Source organism: Passer montanus, unplaced genomic scaffold (genome assembly GCF_014805655.1).
Source record: "Passer montanus isolate IOZ18808 unplaced genomic scaffold, ASM1480565v1 scaffold91, whole genome shotgun sequence".
NCBI lineage: Eukaryota > Metazoa > Chordata > Aves > Passeriformes > Passeridae > Passer > Passer montanus.
In genome coordinates, this window is record NW_024374479.1 from 36,560 (window position 1) to 60,365 (window position 23,806).

The 23,806-nt window shown below is 40.5% G+C and overlaps 1 protein-coding gene across 7 annotated transcripts in view; it reads left to right on the plus strand.

The window, feature by feature from the left end:
• The first annotated feature begins 2,838 nt into the window (after positions 1 to 2,838).
• MCTP1 (multiple C2 and transmembrane domain containing 1) overlaps positions 2,839 to 23,806 on the plus strand; it is a 215,445-nt gene continuing 194,477 nt past the window's right edge. For 6 of the 7 annotated variants that reach the window (XR_005626156.1, XM_039695677.1, XM_039695678.1 and 3 more), the window contains exon 1: positions 2,839 to 3,455. Coding sequence is in view for 5 of the 7 variants with exons in the window: in XM_039695677.1 (XP_039551611.1) it covers positions 2,877 to 3,455 (579 nt within the window). In the remaining 2 variants the exon portion in view is untranslated. Of the gene's footprint in view, positions 3,456 to 5,673; positions 5,696 to 23,806 lie in introns of those variants that run through there. The other variant, XM_039695685.1, reaches the window with a different exon arrangement.

The window sequence follows — 23,806 nt, forward strand, 5'->3', positions numbered from 1 at the left end:
CATAGTAACTTCTTACTTTTTCAAGAAATAAGCAAAACCAACCCAAAAATTTTTATTTGATCTAAAGCACTGGAGAAATTTGGGGTTTTGGGTCACAGGCTGCAAAAGTGTTAGAAAGTATTTAAAAAAAAAATACACAGTGCTTAGCTTTGAATGGCACATTTGTTTTATAAGTTTAGACTACTTAAAGTAATGACATATATATATATATATGTATATGAAATATAGTTCTGAGGGGACTGATAGCTGCCTTTCTCAGAAAATGTTCTTGCTTTTTGACATGTATAGTTCCTTTTTGACATACATGCTGGAAATAAAGAAGACATTCTTGATCTCCTGGGGTTTCAGTTTGAAATACCAAATAATTTTTTTATTGTTACTGTTGTCCTATTTTATTTTAGCTTTCAAAACACTGAAGCAATATGGCACAAAGAAATATTTTCAGATATCCTTGCTTATAAGGCTAATAAATGTTTATCTGTATATTCAGAAGTATTGTTCTCACCTGTACAGGCGTTAAATCCATGTTATTGTTAAGTGTTGAGATTTCTGTTTGAATATAGCTTGAGGTTCTGCTGTGATCTGCCAAATTCTGTTTCAACTTTAACAAATGAAAATAGCTCAAGTAATTCAATGAGCAGAATGACTCACAGTGTTGTAAAACTGCTTATGATGACCTGATCTGAATTAATTTTAGAATAACCCCACTCTGCCTGTTGCAGCATAGCCATTTACTGTCTTGTCAGCCCAGAGAGATTTTATCCTGAGGACAATTAGTGTTTCTGCAACCGAACAGGTGAAGATACTTTGACCCTTTTCTTTGTAAGCAAATCTACTTGCTGGTTGGATAAAAAGGAGGCAGGTTGTACAGATTTGGTAATGATACAATTTTCATGTAAGGAACGTTATGCTGGCTTTTGTGGAAAAATAATCAGGAGGCCTGTCAGTATGATACTTGAAACCACTCAGTGAATGCCTTGTAAAAACACAGCACAAGCCACATGAAGGCTTGTGTACACTCCTCCCAGACTACAAGCTTCCATGTACTTCCAAGATTAGTTGCTGAAAGGAATATGTCTATACAAACAACAAATTTCTGGTCCTTTTTTTTTAATAGGAAAATGTGATCACTGGATAAAATAACAGTCATTTAAAGGTACAAGAGTAGTTCAGTATATTTAGTAAAGTAAAACGACACTGTTGTAGTCTTCCTATATCAGCTGGTTTTATGAAAAGTCACCACTTTAACTGAAAATCTGTCTGAAGAGCTGCTTATTGTATGTTTCAAGTATTAGGTGGAAATAAAAAGAGTCAAACACAAGGCAGATAAGTATATTGAAAGATATTTAATCCTTTTTCACTGTCGAACACAATTATTTTTTATTCTTTTGATTCCTGCTCATTGAGCAAACTCATTATTTACAAGAAACAAATCTTTTGAGAAGTTTTCATTTTAGCAAATTCTTTATTTGATCTAAAGATGTCAACTCAAATATTTGGACACATAAGCTTCCTCCAGACCTTGATCCATTTGAGCTTTGCTACTTCATGCTTTTTCTTTCAGGTAGTTAAAAGCTGATTATTTGGATTCACTTAGAAGGATCAAAATCAGTTACTTATCTATAATTATCTATCTTAAAACTTTTTGGTTTATTCTTTTTTCTATTACTATCTTTGGCTTTTTCTGGTCCGAAAATGTCACTTAATTGGCAGGACTCCTCAGAAATAACCACCAGCAGTTCAGAGGATATTTTGGCTATTTTCTCAAATATTGTAGATTGAACTCCCAAGGCCCTGATGATTTTATCTCAGTATTTTTAATTTTCCTCACATTCTGTTCAACACAAGTTGTACTGTCAAATGCCTCGTTGCAAACTTTATTGGGGAAGTTGAATACAGGAGGCCAAATCCTCCATTGTGAGAAGTGTCCCTTTAAATGAAACCGAAAGTACACTGCACAAAGGTATGGCTCACGCTACACAAGAATGTTTCTTTTACTTCTTTGTTTCATGAAACGCAAAAGATTTGTTCTGAAATCACAGAAACATCCAAACATACGGTGATGTGACTACTAGTACAGCATGGTGTGATAAGAAAACGTTTTCTTTAATTTAAAAAAGACGAGACCGGCAGACGAGCAGAGGGTTTGTTCCCCCGTGCCTGGCGGGTCCTGCCGGGCCGGGCTCTGCACTCAGTACCCACCGCTGCCGCACAGAGCCAGTGACGAGGCCCGCATTTCCCGCAGCGCTTTCTGTACATGCATGAGGAAACCCCACTGAACCTTCCCTCCACAAAGTTACTGTGGGTCGGGGATGATGTCCGCTGGACAGGGAGCCGCCTCACATTCCCACCTTCACTGAGGATCTGGGTGTTTCCCGACCCCACGGAGACCGCAGCGCCGGGGCGCTCACACTCCGCCACGCCGGCCTCCCACAATCCCGTACGGAAACAGGTGGGCAGGAGGGCAGGGCCAACCTCTCCTGCCAAGTCCTCGTGTGCATTGCCGCACTATCTGTATGCGAGCCGCTGCTCCCCCTGCGCCTCGCCGATAACTTTTTTTGCCAGGCTTCGCGCCCGCCGCCACCGAGCGACCATCGAGGGTGGTGGTGGGCTCAGAGTGGCAAACCTTCTGCCCAGATGGGCCAGGGTGGCGGCTTCGTCTTGCCTTTATCTTCAACCTCACGGCTGCAGCACCATCCTCCCTCGGGCGCGCCACGCTGAGCGGAGGGCGGTGCGGCGGAGCCCTGCGCTCGTTCCGGCAGCGGGCGCCGCTCCGTTTCGGTCCGCCCCGCACCGGAGAGAGGGCGGCAGGCTCCGGCGGGCTCTGCTGCTCCTGCTGCTGCCGCCACCGCCGCCCCCGTCGCAGGAGGAGAAGGATGGAGTCGGGCAAAGAGCCCCGAGTGACCACGGAGGAGAAGCCCAGCGAAGCAGAGCCGGCAGTTTCCTTCCAGGCCCGGCTGTGGAAGAACCTGCAGCTGGGGGGCAAGGGCCGGAGCGGAGGCGGGCGGGCAGCAGCCGAGCGCCGCACTGCGGAGCCCCTCGCTCCGCCGCCGCCGGCCGGCAGCAAAGGGGACCTCCAGCCCGGTGGCAAGTGGAGCGGCTTCAAGCGACGGCGGCAAGTGCTAGACCGCGTCTTTTCGTCCTCCCAGCCCAACCTATGCTGCTCTGCAGCCGAGCCGCTGGAGCCGGCCGGCGAGTCCGGCTCCGCCCTGCGCCGCCTGCGGGAGCACCTGCTTCCCCAAGGCAAGGGCCCGCCGCCCGGCCGCCGCCCGGAGCCCGCCGCCGGCTGTGAGGGGCCGGCGGGTGGCAGGGAGGGGCGCCGGCCCGGGGCGCACCTGTCCCACCAGAAGAGCTCCTCGCTGCCCAGCACCGCCTGCCTGGAGCAGCTGCTGCAGGGCTCGCCCGCCGCCGGCAGCATCCAGGACCAGCGGACGGAGGACGGCGACAGCAGCGCGGTGAGGGCCGGCCCGCGTCGCCTCTCTGCCTACAGGGCCGGGTGGGGAGGTTGAGCGGGAGGGCTGGTGATCCCAGGACAGAGGAAAGGAGGTGGGAAGGGAACTGAGATAAGGAGAGGTGGGAGGGCGACCGCTGGGGAAGGGAGCTGAGGTGAGGCGGAGGACGGCTGAGTCTCAGCGCTCCTCTCGCTCGCTGTTGAAGAGTGCCCTTCGCCTAAGGGGGGAACGGCTCGGGTCCCGCCCGCATCCCGCCAGCCCTGCATTCCCCCAGCACGCCGTGACAGGCGGTGTCGCGGGCCTGAGCCGTGGGAGCACCGCTGCCAGCCTGCTCCTGCTCCGCTGCAGGAGCGACCTCCCTCAGACCTTCATTGCATAAACCATGCAGAGGAAGGGTGTCTCGGAGGCTGGAGTTAGGCTTCTCTCGCTCTTACACCTCGCAGCTCTGTGAGGGCCGTCTCTGCTGGTGTCTGCTCTTAACGCATGCAGCACGGCTCTTCCTCAGGTGACCTCGGCTTTTTTCCTTGTTTGGTTATCCAAATTTGAATTACTGTGTCTTTTGATTTCTGCAAGACACACAAACGACAACCACTAGTACATATTTACTAGATTGTAGGTAATTATTGGCTGGGTACTGTCTCATGCAGCTGTCAGTTCAGTCTATGAGACTCGTTCTGGCTGTTGGGAGAAGGCAGTAAACAAAGCCATAACTCTTCCAACAGTCAGTTTTTAAATTGCATGGTGAAGCTACTGTTGAAAGGGACTGTTGAATCTTGGAGTAAATTTACTGCAAGAAAAGTGCAAAACATATGAGTATTTTCTTGTGTAATTCTAAGCAGTCATCCACCTTTCTCAGGAATAACTGACTAATGCATATTATTATAAATTGTCTTAGGTCATAATTAGGGAGAAATGAGTAGCTGAAGTAAAAGACATGCTCTGTGTGTTGTCAGAAATAGGCTGTATAAATGCATTTGGCTGCTGCCAGAGCAGTACCTCTGCTAATGAAGGATGACAGTACTTCTGCAGCTATTTGCAAGTGTACCTTGAGGTCAGTGGTACTTTAATGTCCCTCTGCAGAATTCAAAGCGGTTCATCTTCACAAATATGGGACCTAGACTTAACTTTATGTCATGGGGTTGCTTTGCTTGTAATCACTGGCCTGACTGGAAACTACTGTGGTTATCTTTTGTATAATACTTGTAAATGGTTTAGATCATTGCTTATTGAGGTGGGATTATTGTGACAGGTGTCTATAAAGTGAGCATTTCCCTGCAGTAGTGAATCCCTTCTTTCCCAAACCGCTGGCTCACAAGAATATATTGTATATTTTGAATATTTAAGTGCTATTGTTTAAGACAACAGGACATTATTCTGCTTTAAAGACTGCTGCATCTAGCAATATGAACATGTGTGACTTTCTTCAGTGTTGTTCTGCTGTTATGTTTAGTAAAGAATTGTAAATGTTTGTTTACAAAACATGTCAAATGCTTTTTAGTTGTGAGGGCATTACTCTTGTTTAGAACAAGGTACAGTCATATCATTTGGAAAGAATACTGCTAAATCAAATCACTTTAGGCTTTCTAACACTTATTTTAAATTAGCAGGATTATGACCAATTCCTCCAAGTGTTTTCTAGTATTAATTTGGGCTGTGCCTGGACACCAGACTTGGTGGTTTTGATAATAAAAGAGTTTGCTTGTGTGTTGATGAAGTTTGCAGAGCTGCTGATTGTGCTTATTTCAGAGGGATGATCTGAAACAGAATAGCTTTTCTGCTATTTTATAATAAGCACATTCACTGCTTTTCTCAACTCTAAAGTATAATCTTAGTTGGGTTATTAAATCGAGTTTAATTCACCACTTTCATTAAGTTATAGGATATTTGGGGAAGTAAGACTCCAACTATAAAGCATTTTTGATTATCTTCAAGTATGCCTGGTACGCTTCAGTGATGTGTTAACAGAGCAAGGACCTTCCACTGTGAGCAGCTGGAGTTTCCATTTCAGTGTACCTCAGGAGTCAAGTTTTGCATACTTACAGGCTGCACCCCAGGGCCTAACCTCAGTCACGGCCTTTACACCCTTCTGAGGATTTGGGATTACACATCTGGTAGCATGAGTTTGGAATAATTTGCATTTTTCAAATCCATGTTTTACTTACAGCACGTGCTGCTTTTAACAACTGCAGGGAACCAACCTCCAAGCAAGCTGTTTGTTCCCTTTCCACCTGTGCCTTCTGACAGTAAGAGATCATGAGTTAAAATAACAATTTACTAAAATCACAATAACCACAGCAATATCAGTAGTGAGAAAGTATATAAAAAGAGGGTGTCCCACCACGAAAGGACATTTATCACTGGGAACAAAAGAAAAAGTGCTTCCCAGACAGTGCCTGGTATGTACTCAGATAAAGGCAATATGGCCATGAGAGCTCTGGTGACTTAATGTTCTCATCCCTCCAGCCCAGTCTAAACTCCTCTGAATCTTGCACCATGCTGCCACCTCAGACCGCTCCAATATGTCCTGCACAGCCTTCTCTGGCCCTGTCACCACTCACTCCGCTCTGCTGGGGCTTGGGCTCTGAATGGCTCAGCTGAGCTTGTGCCCCTTCTCTCTCTCTTTTCTAATATTTCCTGGAGCTGTTGTCTTGGACTCGCATTGCTGTCCTTCAGCACCACATCCTAAAGCCAAAGCTCAGAGGAAGGGAAAAGGGACCGATGATGGTGAAGAGGGGCTGAATCCACTTGGCTTATCCCAATACCTTCTCCCTGGAGAGAGCCAGACAAGATGGTGCAGTTCCCTTCCTGCTCCTTGGCTTTTCCTGCTGGGACCACACTGATGATGTGTGTGGTAAAGAATAAACAGCATTAAAAGCTCCATTCCATTTTTTATGTAGCCAGGACACAGCAGCGCAGACATACAGCAGTGTCTGGATTTTCATTGTCTTTCATTGTGGCCTTACATGCCCAAAGATTAAAAAAAAGTATATCAGAATCATTAAAATTAGATTAAATTACCTAAAAGTAAATCAACATAAAATTGCAACTTCTTTTAAAACATCTGTAAAATTTTATTGAAATAGAGAGCAAGCTACTGCCTCATTTGGTGAAGACTGTTGAATTTTTTAGCAAATCTGCACACAAAAGGATCTACTGCATAAGGGAGATGGTGGAGGGAAATAAAATCCCACAATGAGTCAAATTTTTTTGTGCTTTTAAGCTGAAATAATGCAGTTGTCATCAGTGAGAGGGAACATGAGTTAGTGGGTGGGAAGACTTACAATCTAAAATGTTATCATGAAATGTACATATATTTAGCATAATCAAGCAATTTAAATTTAATTTTAACTTACACTATTGCATTGGGCAGGGGCAGTCTAGCAGAGACCTAGTTTTTCCGTATTGAATAAAGTTTCTGTTGCATTGAATAGGATTAGTATCTTGGTTTGAGCAGAATGGCACAAACAGAAGTGTAGTCTTATGCAAACAATACCTATTATATTTGAGTGCTAAATACTAACCTAGTTTTTTCTGATAACTGAATACTTCTTGCAGCTGTCTATGAATATTTTTGGAAAGGGCATTTCAAGTATTTATTGGCAGGAAACTTAGGTTTCTTTTACACATGAACTGAAATGTAAATGTGAGTTTTCAGGACAAAGAAATGAACACGTGCAATTGTACACAATCCTTCTTCCAGTTTCCAAAGACTATGAGACAGGTTTCCTTGGCCAATTCATAACTTGCCACATGGCCAGTCACTGACTTGTAGCTGAGAGCCGTGTGCGTGCTGCATCCTTGAAGGACTTAGATGATGGTGATGGAAGACTCCTGGGGTGTCTCCTGGATAGGAGATGATAACAACACTCCAGGAGCCTCACAATGCTTCCAGTGTCTGAGTGTGCTGCCATGGCCCAAGGCAGTGAGGCAAGGGTTTTTCTACTTGTCCCCTTTAATTTCCCTTTCTGTGCCAGTTGGAGCATAAATTTATCTGACAGTGCCTGTGCCAGCATGGCCTTTTTCTTTAATATGAGACACAGCTTTGCATGAAAAGTTTTATGTCACTTGTATTTTGTCACTTTGTAATTTAGTAAAAACCGGGAGGGTGAAAATATCCCCGTTTCTTAAGATTTGCAGTAATAGAGACCCTACAAGTGTTTCACTGTCTTAATCAAAGAACATGGATCTGGTCACATGTCATATTGAATCAGAAGTGGACATGAAGAAGGTTTAGGGAGAGGGTTCTTGGTTGAAGGGATGTCCAGGCTGCAGTCTGACTGTTGCAGTGAGAGCTCTTGTGGGCACTTCTCTCCAGTGTGTTTTCTTCAAAGATAACAACAAATCTGATAACAACAAATTTTGTAATTTCGTGACTTCTTAAAATGTGTCCAGGTTGATCCATTACACCAAAAGAGTGGACAGGTTCTTAACCCCTTCCATCAATGTTTCCAGTTCTGTGAGTGGCTATGTGAATAACTTGGAGGTGTGGAAGAGCACTGGGGTTATTGCAGAGGGAAGATGGGGCTGGCTAGGGCTGCTGCTCAACCTCTAATTTCTTAGCCATAGGAAAGGAAGTCATTTATTTTGTGACACATGGAGCTATTTGTTTCATTAATAAGCAGGGATTGGGAAACAGTGGCCTAGAATATATATACAGACTGATGAGAGATGAGATGAGATGAGATGAGATGAGATGAGATGAGATGAGATGAGATGAAGTGAAAACCTGGAGATGCATCCAGATACTCTGAATGGGCTCTTTCCCATTCTTACAAATAAAGATAACTATTAGTCAATAAAGTTGATGTAAGAGGGTGAGCTGTGCGGCACAGGAGGAGAACCTGCAGAAGGAAGAGGAGTTTAGTGAGCTGGGTTGTAGGAGGAGATGTTGCTTTCTCAGGGCAAAGAGCATTGGCTTGTACTGGGATGCCGGGAAAGAGAAAGGAAATCTTAGTAGAAAGGAGTACAGATTGAGCTGGGAAAAAGCCTGAAGAGAAGAGAGGGGAATTTGAATTTAGTGTGGAGTGGGATGCAGAGCCAGTGAAGACCAGACTGGCATACTGTGCATGTTTCTCTGCCTATACCAGAATGAATCTATAATTTGTTTAGAGTCATGTGAGTCAGTGAAGTTACACAAGGGAAAAATTTTGTTTGTTATAATTGGCGTAATTGATCCAGCCAAAGAAGGAAAAAGAACAAGAAAAGACAAAAGCCTGAAATGTCAATGAAAAGCTGCACACATAATATCACCCAAGAGGATCTTAATTGCTACTTTAATTTCACTGAGAAAGATGAAGGTGGTGAGAAAATTTGAAAACTGCTGACTGTCAAGGATTACTTACCTTTTCCTAACACAATGCTGGTACAAAACAGAAAGAGTTGGAGAGAGCTGTTTTGTACAGGTATTTGGAACATGATTTGAGAGCAGCATAATTCTGAAAATTGAGAGGGCAATATTTGAGAAAGCAGGAGAACATTTGCTTTTAGGGATGTGGCCGCTGACACGCAGGGAATGAGTAGATGAAAAAATGTTTAGGCTGGGTGAGAAGACCATGGAGCTGGTTAAATTACACAGAAATAGCAACAAAGAGTAAAAAGCTGTTGCTGAAGTTTGTTTCTTGTAGGACAGCTGTTGCAACTGATCAAAGCTCTTTGTTTCTCCAAGAGTTTAATTAGACATCTGATTTTGTTAAGGGATGTTCTGCATTGCCCAATTTTTCATTATATTAATCTCTAATAAAAGGTTAATCTTTCAGCAGTTTGAGATGTACTAATCTGTTTTCTGTACTCTGTCAGCATCTGACCAGACTGTCAGTTTACGGTATTTTAATATGGTGTGTATATATTACTGGAAGAGAAATCAAGATATGGCACAATAGAGTTGTATTTAATTATATCTTGAATGACATCTGATTAATTAACTAAAGATCTGCAGAGTTTTCAAAGGGACCTACATGATTTTTCAGTATTGGCCAGTTTGTATTTATCTTCATGTATAATATTTAGCTATGTTAAAGTGTACTAATAGTGGCTGTTTACCCATGACATCATTTAAACTTTATTTCCTCTTTTCCTCACCCTTTGCATTTACTGTTCATATATAAAGGTACTTATTTTAAAATAATTATATTGAGAATAATAGATGTTTGGAGACAGGAATTGCCACAGTCCTTGCACTGAAAGATCAAATAAATGCTTATTTTTAACAAGCGACTCTGCTATGAAGTGCTGAAGTTTCAGGGGTTTTATCTGGATTTCAAGTGACTGTCTCAAAACTCTTACTTCAGAGTACTTCATATTTGTGTTTCATAACCTACTGATCTGTGCTGAACTTAAAAAATTAAAAAATACAGATAGAGAAACTTGGTTATAGTACTAGACTCTCTCTTTTTTTTTTCCCAATAAATACGGAAAAATGTTCCTTCCCTCTTTTTGAAATGTTGAATGCAGAAAATCAGTCAGTCCAGCAAGACTTATCATCAGTTACTATATTGTTACAGGGAAAATTATAGTGTTTTAAAAAAATATTACTAAAACAGTTTTAAAACTGCCACTATGTCATTTAGCACCCAGTTTTGTAGGAAGTTCTAGCTTAACTGGCTTGTCTTGTGTTATGTGCTAACAAATTAATAGACACGTGTCTTTTTTTTTTTTTTTTTTTAATTCTTGGATAAATTTCTGGTATTTGGCAAGATGACTGAGAATTGATCTGAAGATTATATTTGCCTTTTCCTCACTAATCTTACTATCTATCCTAGATCTTGGATATTACAAGTGTTATCTTCTAGATAATTTTAAGAGGGTAGCTATAATGTAATCTCTGAAGCTTTTAAGTTTAAAAGAGAAATATCTTCTCTTCCTTGTAAGAGAAGGCAGAATTTCTCTAATTTTTATCTATGGTAGACTTAATTTACGGAAATGACAAATTAGATCTTTTTTAGTCCAGTATGGAGGTTTTTTATGTGAAGTTTGTGTTCTGCTCAGTGTTCATTCCTTTCAGTGTATTTCTGTAAGTGTGAACTGATGACAAACCACAGCAAGTGCACCAGAATTATCTTATATATGTAGAATATACAAATACCAGAATGTATTTATATATATTGAATCTTATGGGGTAAATGGCTGTGCTGGTTTGAAGGTAAACTAGCAGCAGAAATTAACTCCACACAAATACCTTGTGAGAGATTTCAATTTGGAGTTACAATTTAATAGGAAAATTAAAATAAAGGCAGAAAGTACAGAAACACTGGCTTAAACTGACAGAGTACAACCTGACCCCTGTTGGTCGGGTGGTAGTTGTAGTCCATTTAAGCAGTAGCTGCAAGGCTGCTGAAATGATGGTTGTGGTCTTGTGCAAAGCAGTTGTCCTGTGGAGATTTGGGTTCCCCCTCTGGATGCCCATTGGTGGTTGTTGTTCTTCTCCCAGTCCCAAAGCCCCAGGTTATATATGGTCAGATTCAGGCAGGAATGTTCAGGACTTTCCCCAGGGAAGGAAAATCTGCAATGGATTGGTATAATCTCATGAGTCCTGATATCTTTTGGAGTCCTTGGTGACTTAGGTTGATAGAGCTCCACATTAGGGCTGTTGAGCCATTATGGCCCACTGGCAGAGATGGCCCCCTTGGGCTGCGTCTTGTTGTAAATGCCGTCCTGCCACTGGTTTAACATCCAGTTTGCAGCCTGGCATTGGGTGTGCATTGAGCAGCTGTTGCAAATGATCCACCATTAACAATTCATCAAGAATAATGTAGGTGGGTGTGGAATACATGGTTTGGCTACGCCCATAGGGGCACTCTTTATCCTGTAGTCACCACAGTGATTCATACCTTGGCAGCAAGCCAGAGGTTTCATATTTCAAAGGCTTAGGAATAGCGATATACCATCACTGTCAAAACATCTAGTTTTGAAAGGTTCAGACTCAGTGTGAGATGTGAGATCTGGGGGTAAAAATATTGCAGCACTGGCAATACTTATTGTCAGTACTTGTCAGTAAAGGCAACTTCTGTTTCATGTGAGTGACTCTTTTGGTGAGGAGAAAGACTATGTCTTATCAAGTCAGGTAATTAATAAGGATGGTGAACAGTCTTGTTCCTTTGTGCTCTACTTGGATGTTACTGATTTACTTTTGTCTATAGTCATTTGAGCCAATAAAATCGTACAATCACAGAGTGGATTGTGTTGGAAGGACCTGAAGGATCATTTCATAGTGCCGTATAAACTGATGGGTACAAGTTCAGTTACATGGATAATTTGACACAAAGGGATTTTTTTTATAATTACTATAATACATCTTGTAATTTATTGAATTAGCAGGATTAGAATGTTGTCCTAATTTTGGCCAAAGACAGAGTTAATCTTCTGACAGTTCCCATGAGCGGGTTGCAGCTTGGAGCCTTGCAGGCACCCCGGGGTTGTTGTGCTACACCATTCGTATCATTGTAAGGGGCAGGAGTAAGAGATTTACATTTCTGCCAAGGAGGGGAATGTGGCTTTGGGTCGAAGAATAAGTCACCATATGGAGGGTTGCCACCATTTTGTTCCCTTTTTCCCCTAGGAGCAAATATTGAATGTGGTGGTGGAGCAGCTCCAGCTCTAACTGTGGTGCAGTCACATGGGGTTGAACTCAGTGAGCATTTTGCATATAAATCACCCTCTCCATATAGTGGTGTTATTAGTATTGTTGCTGTTAATGTTTATTTTCTTATCATATTGCTGTTGGCCAGTAAATGGTTATCTCAACCTACTTCTGCCTTTTGTCCCTCTCTTACTGTCTGCATAATTTCCAGCTCGGTTTAAACTAATGTTTAAACGAAGGGTTTAACAACAGATCTATCTGAGATAACAACAGATCTATCTGTTCAGAGCCAGTTGGAAACAATTCTGATCTAAGCATTTTTTCTGTTAGCTACAGAGCCCCCTGGTTACAATATTCCTTGGTCTGTACATATGGGTGTGGTGCCCAACTCATATCATTCCTGCATGTGTTCCTCGTGCTCTTTTCCAGAATGGGGAAAGGGATCAGAATGGCTTTGTTGCCGTACTGTGCGATATACTGTATGACATTATAACATCAAGGGCAATGAGGGTCATTTGGGATGTGTATTCAGTGCTGCTCTTCTGCCTGGCCCTGGGGTGGTACCTCTGGGATTCATTAATAATTGTATCCAGTTTGGGGGGTGGAACAGGAGAGGATAATGCTGTAGCCCAGGGGCCAATTAGGATAGAGCAAGATGTAAAAACGTACTCTACAGTGCAGCCAGGGAGAGTGGTCCTTCCTGGACCTCTGGAAAAAGTTACCCACAGAGACTCAAGTTTCTGGAGTCAGAGATACAAAGGATTCGGCCTGCTGACCCTAACTAAAAATGACATCCTTATAGTTTATTGAAGGGGTTTGAGCAGTTTCAGAAGTGTTTGGCACCAAAGCACAGCTCCTCCTGGCACTCTGACTGCCAGTGCTGGGCTGGATGTGCAAAGGGGAATTCCCATGCCACTGATGCTACATGGAGTAAGTGTATTGCTCTGACCACCCAGTAAGCTTGAACAGGAAGCAGCTCAGGGATCTTGGAAATTATCGTGAACTGGCCCAAAGGTGAAAATTTTTGATTATTATCAGGAGAGGGGAAGGAAGAGGTGACCTGTGCTGAGGATGGCCCACCATATAATCAACAACCAGAAAATGAAAATAATATATATTCAATTTTGTGATGGTTCCTGCTCTGTTATAGGAGTATATTGAAAATAGAAATCTATGTTATGGAGTCCTACACAGCAAGTCACAGTATCTATGGCGGGACAAGGTGCATCATGTCAGGTTGTAGAGCTGAAAGCCATCCAGCTGGCTTTAGATAATTCTGAATGAGAGAAAATGGCCAGTGCTGCACCTCTGCACTGACTCTGGATGACAGTAAATGCACTGCAGGGGTGGCTGGACCAATGGAAAAAGACCAACTGGCAGGACAGAGGTAAACTCATCTGGGCTGAAGAATTGTGTTGAGCCATCATTTGCCAGGTAGAGGATTTGGCTGTGAAAGTATATTGAGTAGATGCACACATACCCACATAACCACAAGTCAGGCTACTGAAGAGTATCACAGCAATGAACAGGTGGATTGTGCTGCCAAGATTATAGTATCTCAGGTGGACCTGTGCTGGCAGCATAAGAGTGAATTATTTCTTGCATGATGGACCTCAGTTTATCAGGGAAGAGCGGCAAAATAGAGATAGGCTTGTGATCACGGGGTGGACAGGATGTTCCAGGTTATTCACAACTGTTAAACATTCACTGCAGTCAAGCAGGCCAAGCAGGTAAACTCGCTGTGGTATTGGGGGATGATGGTTGAAACATAAAATGAGGAGGTTTGGCAGATTAATTACATCATACACCATACAAACCTGCCAAGGCAATTGTTACATGCTTACAGTGGTGTAAAGAACCACTGAATGGCTGGAGATGTACCCTGTGCCTTACACCGCTGCCTGGAACACCAGCTTGGGGTTTGAAGACCAAGTCCTGTGGTGACATGGCACCCCAGAAAGAACTCAGTTGGACAATGAAACTAATTTTAAAGATGTTTCACAGAGTCACCTTTGCCAGAGAGAGTGCGTATCATATTCCCTGCCATGCAGCACCCTATGGGAAAATGGAATGGTACAATGGACTGTTAAATACCACACTGAAGACAGTGGGTGGTTGGACTTACATTTAGCAAATGTAATCTGATTGTTAATATCCAAGACTTTATCAATTGAGCTGCCCTTGCCCAATCAAAACCTCCACATACTGTAGGAAGTATAAAGTCCCCATGGTGCATATAAAAATGTGTTAGGGAGAACAGTTTTGATTAGTTCTGCCTTCTATCCATGGGATGTTTTTTGCTCAAGGACCTGGGTGCGCTTGGCGGATAATGCAGAGGGTCATGGAAAGATGATGTGTACCCCAAGGAGATTTGATTCTTGGTTGAGAATAGTCTGTAATATTGAACTGTGTGTGTAATATTTGTTGCTGACCCTGCCACTATATGTCATAACTACCATGGACAAGGTGTGTGGGGGAAATGCTGGAGTGGTTCTGGGACGATGTTTTTACAGTTGCTATCTTGCTTCTGACCTTAATTTAGATAATAAATTTGGTTGTTTTTTACAGTACAAGCTAAACTCTTTATAATATTTTCATGTTATCATTTAGCAGGACAAAGCCAATAAGAATAAAGAATTTTGATTTTTTAAGTGAATACTTAAAATTGATTCTGGTAAAATCTATTTCTCTAATAAGCTTTGATGCAGAAATTTCTGACCTAGGTACAGGCTGTGTTCAAATTGAGTAATCTTTTTATGATGTGCTAATGCAAGTTTTTAGTTTGAAAGTTGTACATAGACAAGATTAGTAAGGAAAAGTAATAAACAACAGAGGAAATCCTGAGAATAAGTGAGACCAAGATTTCTGATAAGAGAAAATGCAAAGAAAGAAGAGCAGGAAAGGCAAAAGCAATATTGACAGAAACTCGGTAATGTTGAGACAGGGGCCTACGTGTGCAGCTTTAGTAGACCTCCTTTTGGTTGTCCTAAAGGATTTGAGGAGATAGCTGGAAAAAAAAGAAAAATTCCAAAAGCAAAACCAGTTGAAATAAGTTTATGACCTACACTATACCTCAGAAAGAAGCAGAAGTCCATAGGATTTATTTTACCAATGAATGAGACAGCCAATCTGGCACTTCAGGATTTTTTCGCAGTGTAGGATACGTACGTAAAGACAGATTGACTTCCTGTCTACCACAATCTATTCAAAATCTAGGTTCAAGAAAAAGATGAAGGAATTCATAGAAAAATGTGACAATGCTTCCTTTTAAATGATGGGAAAAGAGAAAAAGTATGTTTTAATAGCAAATAGTATCATTTATGATTTAATTCTGGAATATTGATAAAATTGAAAATCAAAAATTCTGCAAAACCTTTCAGTAGTATGCATTATTAAATCCTGGAAGAAATTTCTGGAAGAAATAGAAGAAAGGAGGGCTCCTGTACTTGAAAGTAAATGCCTAAAAATAAGTATGTGGTATTAAAAATGAATAGATTGAAACACATTTAGACCAAGAAATCTGGTATGATAGACTGAGGAAAAAACCATGTACCCTAAACTCAAATGAGCTGTTATAAAATAAGTAACTTTTTCCAAAATGTGGCTCCTCACAACTTCTATGACTAAACTCTGATATTGTCAAAATATAAAATAAGTTGGAAGAGATGAGAGAGATTTTGCACATTTTTGTACAGATAAATGCAGTCAGAAGATTCCAAACATGACAATGCTTTTGTTGTTAAGAAGTTTAGAATTTTGATATGTAAATAATGTTTTCATATTAGTTCCTAATTACAATTTGCCATTGACCCTTTATTGGAAGTGCAAACTTGAAACACTTTTCATGTATTTTCTTTTTTGTTTGTTTTTTAAGGTCAACGCATAGAAAAACAAAAGAAAGGGAAAACCCCCAAACTTTAAAAAGGATGTTTTCTTAATTCTTACATTAATATTTTTAAAAGAAACCTTCAGAAGAACCAAACAGCAAAATCAAGAATTCAAATAATCCCTTGATAGTTAGACTTTCATGAGACATTTAGGACCCTGAAGACTGGGACATTTTTATGGGTGATATAAACAGGTATTTATCATATTGGAAGTTCCTCTTATATTTTCAGACTTCTTTTAAGTTCCTGAATTCCTGTTTCTATATGCTCAGACTGAGCATATTTGAAGACTGAGTTTATTTGAAGGTCACAGCTGATGTTGAGAAGCCAGACAAAAGTAGGAAGTCAGATTGCTGCATAGAATGTGAGTGCTTGTGCCTGCTTTGCTTTCAAGACAGACATCACTCAGACAGTGCTGGGAGTATATTTGTAAATTTCAATTCCACAGGCTTAAGCTAATCTTAGTTTTCTTTGCTTACAAGAAAAGTGAAAGTATTTACCTTGGCTTTAGACCTGAGTGGGAAAAGAAGTGGTGTGTGAAGGAAGAAGGTGTTATGAATGTGTACAAATACATGTGTGCTTCCAGAAGTATTCTTGGGGCTTCAAGGAAACACAGGAAGAAAAAGACTTACAAAAAAGAGTAAGTGGTTTTAACAGGTTATTTGAAGTAATTGCCTGATCTGCTTTTGATGAGAGCTTGTGTGAACTTTTCTGTCAGAATACTCCTCGTCATCATAAGTAACTTAATAATTTAATAACTGCTTTTCTCTTTGGTGTTTAGGGTTTTTTAAAATTCATTCAAAAAATATTTTTCCACTTCACTTTTCCTGTCTGGTGGTTTCCTGTCCGGTTGGTTTGTAGATTGCAGTAGCATTAAGGCTCCTCTATTAATAGATAATAGGTTTCTTTGGGAGGGATGCTAATCCAACATGCTGGAAAATCTACTGGGAAATAGAATGTGAGTGCTTGTGCCTGCTTTACTTTCAAGACAGACATCACTCAGACAGTGCTGGGAGTATATTTGTAAATTTCAATTCCACAGGCTTAAGCTAATCTTAGTTTTCTTTGCTTGCAAGAAAAGTGAAAGTATTTACCTTGGCTTTAGACCTGAATGGGAAAAGAAGTGGTGTGTGAAGGAAGGTGTTATGAATGTGTACAAATACATGTGTGCTTCCAGAAGTATTCTTGGGGCTTCAAGGAAACACAGGAAGAAAAAGACTTACAAAAAAGAGTAAGTGGTTTTAACAGGTTATTTGAAGTAATTGCCTGATCTGCTTTTGATGAGAGCTTGTGTGAACTTTTCTGTCAGAATACTCCTCGTCATCATAAGTAACTTAATAATTTAATAACTGCTTTTCTCTTTGGTGTTTAGGGTTTTTTAAAATTCATTCAAAAAATATTTTTCCACTTCACTTTTCCTGTCTGGTGGTTTCCTGTCCGGTTGGTTTGTAGATTGCAGTAGCATTAAGGCTCCTCTATTAATAGATAATAGGTTTCTTTGGGAGGGATGCTAATCCAACATGCTGGAAAATCTACTGGGAAACTCCCTGCAATCATTTCACCAAGTCTTGTTTTTCTCTTCAGTTTCTATGGTAATACTCTACTTTTCTCATCAGTGTCCTGGTGGTAAAGGCAGTTTAATTATTAAACATCAACTTCTCCATCAAGTATTGTAGTTTCAACAATAAGGATTTTGGCTTGGGTTAACCAGCACAAGTACACAGCTGCAGGTTCTCGTGGCAGTTTATCTGGCTGGGGCTAAATTTAGCACCACAGTTGAGCTACATAGGTAGCTTGAAGTAAAATGTCAGCCGTCTGCAGCTACCAAGGTACATGATACCCAAAACAGACTCCCTTTTGGCCAAAAATAGGAGGCATGATTCTGCTTTTGGAAAACTGTACAGCTTATGGTTTAAATGGTAATAAATGCTGCACTTCGTTGCGTCATCCAAAATGAAGTGCAGTACAAATTTGCTTTATTAGGTGGAACAGAGTCTCAAAAATAGCTATCTTTCCTTAAAGGTGTCAGCTCTTCCACTGTAGAAGTTTTAATGTATGGCTTTGACCGTAGCCTAATATTATGTATATATTTAAACATATGCATATTTTAATAATAATAAATAATAATTTCCCCCATGCTGTATGAGTGAGTACTCTTGTACTGTTGTACTATTTACTATGTACTATGAGTGAGTACTCCTGTACTATTTGGACTTGAAAGCCAGGTACCTAATAACCTATTTACTAACTAACCTAATCTACTGTTCAGATTTATTCCATTGAGAGATTTTTGGATTTTCCATGTGAAGATTTTTTTGGAAATAATTAAACAAGTGTGTATGTACATTCTTATCACATTATCATCTAGGCTGGAAAAGATCTTTGAAGTCATCAAGTCCAGCCTATGACCCAACGCCACCTTGTTAACTAGATCATGACACTAAGTGCCATGTCCAGTCTGTCCTTAAACACCTCCAGGGATGGTGACTCCACCACCTCCCTGAGCAGACCACTCCAATGCCCCATCACCTTTCTGTGAAGAAGTTTCTAAAGACAAACTCAAACATTCCCTGGCATAGCTTACAACTGTGTGTCCTCTTGCCCTAAGAATATGTCTTCTTGTCCTATGAGACATGTTTACATGCAGGGGTATCCATAAGGTACGTGTCATTTATGTACATCATTGCTACAATGAAAGAAACTTGAGGTGTCACTGCACTTCAGTAACACGGCATTAGGAAGTCTGTGTCTCTTCTCAGTGGCAGTTTCATGGTTATTTTCTGTGTTGATGTCAAACTGAATCTGAATATCTTTAGTGTGGTCATGAAGGGGAATGGTTTATCACGGAACTGAGGAGTGAGAATGTGTGCCTCGTGTAAAGGCAGGGGAGCAGTAACACATACCACTAGGTTTGTCTATCTTACACTAAGGCCTTGCTGATACTGATACTGTTGTGTAATTTAGGTGTCTGTGTTTTGTCTTGTACTGTGTTTGCTTAGCCTTGGTCCTATAAGGACATTAGCTTTGACATTCCTGCAAATCCTTATTTGGTTTGGGATGAAGTGTTCTGTTCTGTAGTAAAATTTTAATCTAGCGCAGGTGTAATGGAGGAGATGCAAAGAGCATATTGTCCTGAAATGTGAACTAATATATTAAAAATATACAGTTGGGATGCATGTAGAGGTAAAATAGCACTTCATCATGGTAATGGAGAAACTGATTAACTCGTTGCCTTTCCGAATGTGAACAAGTGACTCAACTTCAAGATTGACTAGATTCAGAGGCTGTGTGGACAATGGAACTCGAAATGCTGTGAGTAACTGGACATGAAAGTAGAAGGTTGCTTTTTCTGTGTGTCCATGAGCAGATGGTCCTGTGGATGAAGGCAGAGCACTCTTGCAGCAGCCTCCTTAAATCAAACAAGGAGCAGAGAGAAGAGCTTGGCTTTCTGTGTCTCAGAAACTGGATCTCATGAAAAGAAACTATGTTAAGTAGGCAGGTTTTAAAGCCAGTCTTCATTTACATCTAGAAAAAGCAAAAAATCTTTCAGCAGTTCTAATATAGTAAGAAAACTCTGAGGTAGATTCAGTTTATTTTACAAGTTAGCAAGTATCTCAATTCCATAGGCAAAATCCAGTGATTGTAGTGATAGCAAGTTTTTCAGCCGTTGCTTTACTGTCTTGCCTTTTAGTATGTTTGAGAGAGATGGAGATCTGTTGAAGCAGTGATACATGTGAATAAACTCTTACTGTTTCAGTTGTATTTAATTGTATCATTATGCAGTTGTTCTGAAAGAAACACCAATGTATTATATAAGTTATGCTTGCTCATACTAATTTTCTCTTTCATTAAGCTTACTAGAAGTCTATAAGTAATTATTTAAGAGTGGGTATAAGTAGCTCTTTTATACTGCCTGTCACTTGAGATTAATATCAATAAAGTTAAGTACTAGTTACTTGTCAAAGGAGAAAAGCTGTATTTCTAGAAAATATTTCCAACATGCTTTTGATGTAACCCTACAGCATAACCCAGCAGACTGTTGCCTAGTGATGGAAGAGGAACACGTTACTAATAGTAGTCACTAAACCAAACTGTTAATCCTTCCAAAGTGTATGATGGAATTGTACTGTTTCCATCCTTTAGAGCAAATGAATTATTTTATTATTTTTGTTTTGGTTTTTAAATTATTTTTATGGTGATTTAAGTGGTTATTTATAAATTAATGACTGTGCTTTTACTGGCAATGTGTACAGTTTCAGAAATGTCATCCTTAATAAGCATCAGTAGCGAATATTGTAAATATCTGTGTCTTTCAGTGCCAACAGTGATGTTTGAGAGAACTGAAGTTGTTCCCTAAGTGCCCACTGAAATCCTATTAAATGACTGTGAGGCTGTGTGTGCCTTCCAGCCAGTGCCAGCTACCCAGATGCCATACTTGGTTACTCCTATGATGAGAAGCTGTTTCATCCCCTGTGAAAACTGAAAGCAGAATTACAGTCATGGGGTCTCAAGAACTGCTGCTGTAATTGCTGACTTTTCCTACTGTGTTAATTATTTATGTTTAAAAATAAAAAGGGCTATAATAATACCTGAAAGAGATCTAAGACTAGAATTAGAATATCTGAAATAGATAGAAACCAGCTTGCAAAGAGATTTTTGAAGTCTTAAGACTGATTCAAGTACAAGATAAATGAATTAAATGTTCATGAAAATTAGGAAAAAGATCTCATGAGATATTAAAAAATGCCTGAAGAATATATAACTTAATCTTGAAAATTTGATTGTGGATTTTTAAATTTATTTTATGCTTATTCATCTTTTTTTTATATAGAGATTCCAACAGAAAAAGAAGATTGCATTCTCCCATTAAATGTTTTGCTGGTAGGCACTATTAAACAACTATCTGAAGCACCAGCTGGCACATTAGATTTGTGCTTCATCTTACATTTGTACAGGAAATTCATCATAACTAGAATTTTAAGATAGTGAATGTGAGTTAGTCTAAACACTTTCTGCCTGTTTCATTGCTGCAGATTCCCTCTGAAAGTTTTGGTCAGTTTCTTTAGTCTTTGCATTCTTTTCTGGATTGGAATATATTCAGTGTTTAATTGCAATATCGGAAGTCTCTGATATTGCATATCCAGGTACAGGACCATGTGAATGGTCCTGTAGCTGGATATGTATTTTCTGAGCAAGATTTGTACTGGTAGCATCCAGTCACAGACTGATGTTGTTAGATGTAAGGACTTTCAGTTTCACATTCTCTCCCTTTCTTTCAAGCCTTGTTATTTTCTTCGCGCCATGGAGTGTTATGCTGCCCTATTCCCTAATACCAGTTTTTCAACTTGCCATCCTCCATTTACACTGCAGTTATCAGGGCTTTTATCCTTGTTTTTTGAAGATGGTACAGCTGGAGCCAAAGCAGAGTGGGGTTAATCCCAGAAAGTTTTGGGGTTTGGTGACCACAGATTTTTGCAGGATGTTCTGAAATTGTGTGTTCATTTTGAAGTTTTGAGATTTGGCCTCATATTTTCCCATGGAAGACTAACATTAGTCAGTATTTAAACCTTAATGTAGTGTTTCTATGTTCATTTTTTCCCTCCTCCTTCAGGTTATTCTTATGGGAGGAAACATTTTATTATTAATATTATTTTAAGAATAATTTTGGTTGGTGAGTATAGGAAATCCAAATCTGTGCTTGTGGTAACTACCCATTCTCATTTTTTATAAAGCAGATACTAGTTCCTGTTTGGCCAGTTGTAGGTTACCAGCCCAGTTTTTCTCACTATTTTTTCTGTAGAGGGAGATATAACCTGTTAAAGTCATGGTGAGGCCTTGGTAAGTCTTTGTTACAATCACTGATGAATTATGAAAAAAAACCAAAACAAACAACCCACCTGTGACAGGGAAATAGTCTGGGAAGAATTGCAAATAGATTTGTCTGAATGTGCTCCACATCTTATGCTGGAATTCATAATTGGATACTGGTGGCCGGTAACATTTTCTGCTGTGACTCTGAAGCTGCCCTGAGCCAGCCTGGTGAACCAATGTGAGCAGGAGGCCCTCAGCGCCAGGAGAGAGGAGGTAGGGCAGAGAAGGTGCACAGAAGAGCTCTGTTGCCCTGCTCTGGATGTTAGTGACTTTATGTTCAGGGCACAAATGGGAGATTTAGGGCATAAGCCTGGCCTTCTCCTTTTTTGCTACTGGCAGCATTACTGGGAGCTGGTGTAATACTGTACAATTGCAGCTACATTTTTTTTTTTGCTGCTAATTATCATTCAAACTCCTATTAAGATAGTTATGCACAAAAATTGGTTATTTTTTAGCATCACTGAACAGAAATATTTCTACTGCAGTTCTTCAGAGCATTCTATCCAACGATTTCCAACACTTTGTGATCTAGAGATAAATAGATTTGCTGTTAATAAAATGGGCAGATGTCACATTGCAGAAAGCTATGGCTTTCTGAAGCCACTTGAAAAATTAAACAAAACTAATTTAAACAAAAGGCAGTTTTTAAATACAGTCACAATTGGTTGTATTTAAACCAATACAACCAATGAGAAATGCAAGCCTCATCTCAGTAAGAGTAGAATAGTATTTTCAAAAGGAGAAACTATAAAAGGAATCTAGAAGTCATAGTTAACAAACAGTTCTGCAAGAGAACCTAATATAACATGACATCAAAATCATCTACAGTGGCCTCCAAATGTATAAAACTTGATATTCAGACTGTGAAGAGAGCTGATTTCACCACTGAGTAAGTGGCTGAGAAGGACATGAGAAAATTGCACACACTGTATGCATTTTTAGGAAGAAGTTGAAAAAGAAAGTCATGGCTTGTCATACAATTCTCAGGTGAAGAAAATGCTGATCAGAGAAAACCTGAGCTCAGTATTCAATTTACCCAAACAAAGATGGAAATTATTATTATGCAGGAGAACACATAAAGTCTCTCATTAGGTTTATCCCTGCAGGATTGCTAGTGATGAGAGCAGGGTGAAGTGAGACAGTATTTTGCTTGCTTCTGCAACATTAGATAAATCTTTAGGCACATCAAGCATGTGCCTTTGATTCTTGTTATGGAGAAAGGCACATCTGACTTGTATTTATTAGCTTGATTAGCTTTGAGAGCAACCCATCAAGGTGCACAGCAGACTTGCCATCCCTTTGCACCTCAAGAGGATCTGTTTTGCCCAAGCAATGTGGTGGACAGTGGCAGGTGAATATACTTTATGTATGCTGGAGAGCAGCCAACGTGTATGATTTCTTAGCCTTGTGAAGTCTCAAGATCTGAAATTGCTGGATCAGTTGAAACTTGCACAGGTTCAGTTTTACTAGGGGCTGGTGCCTGACAGGGAGTGTGCTATACCTGCTCAATACCATGCTCTCTACCCAGGTGTCTATAGCGTTATTTTTGAAATGAGTCCTGTAGTCCAGGTCAGTTCTTTCTGGGGTGCCATGTACAGAACTTGCTTTGCAAGGTCCAAGATGGTATTCCAGGCAGTGGTATAAGGCACAGGGTACATCTGCAGCCATTCAGTTGTTCTTTACACGAATATCAAGGTAGCTATTACCTTGTAGTGTTGTGGGAGTGTGATGTAATTAATCTGCCAGGCCTGCTCATATTTATATTTTGACCATCATCCCCCATACCACAGAGACTTTACCCATTTGGCCTGCTTGATTTCAGTGAATGTTCCACAGTTATGCATCACCTGGGAAATAGTGTCCGTGTTTAAGTACACTCCTCAGTCGTGAGCCCATGTGTATGCAGCATCTCTTACTGGATGATTGGAGGAGTCAAGGGCCCTTTGAGCCAAAAATAACTCACTCTTACATTGCCACTATGGCAGGAACCATCACTAAAGAAAGCATGTTGCTTTTCATTT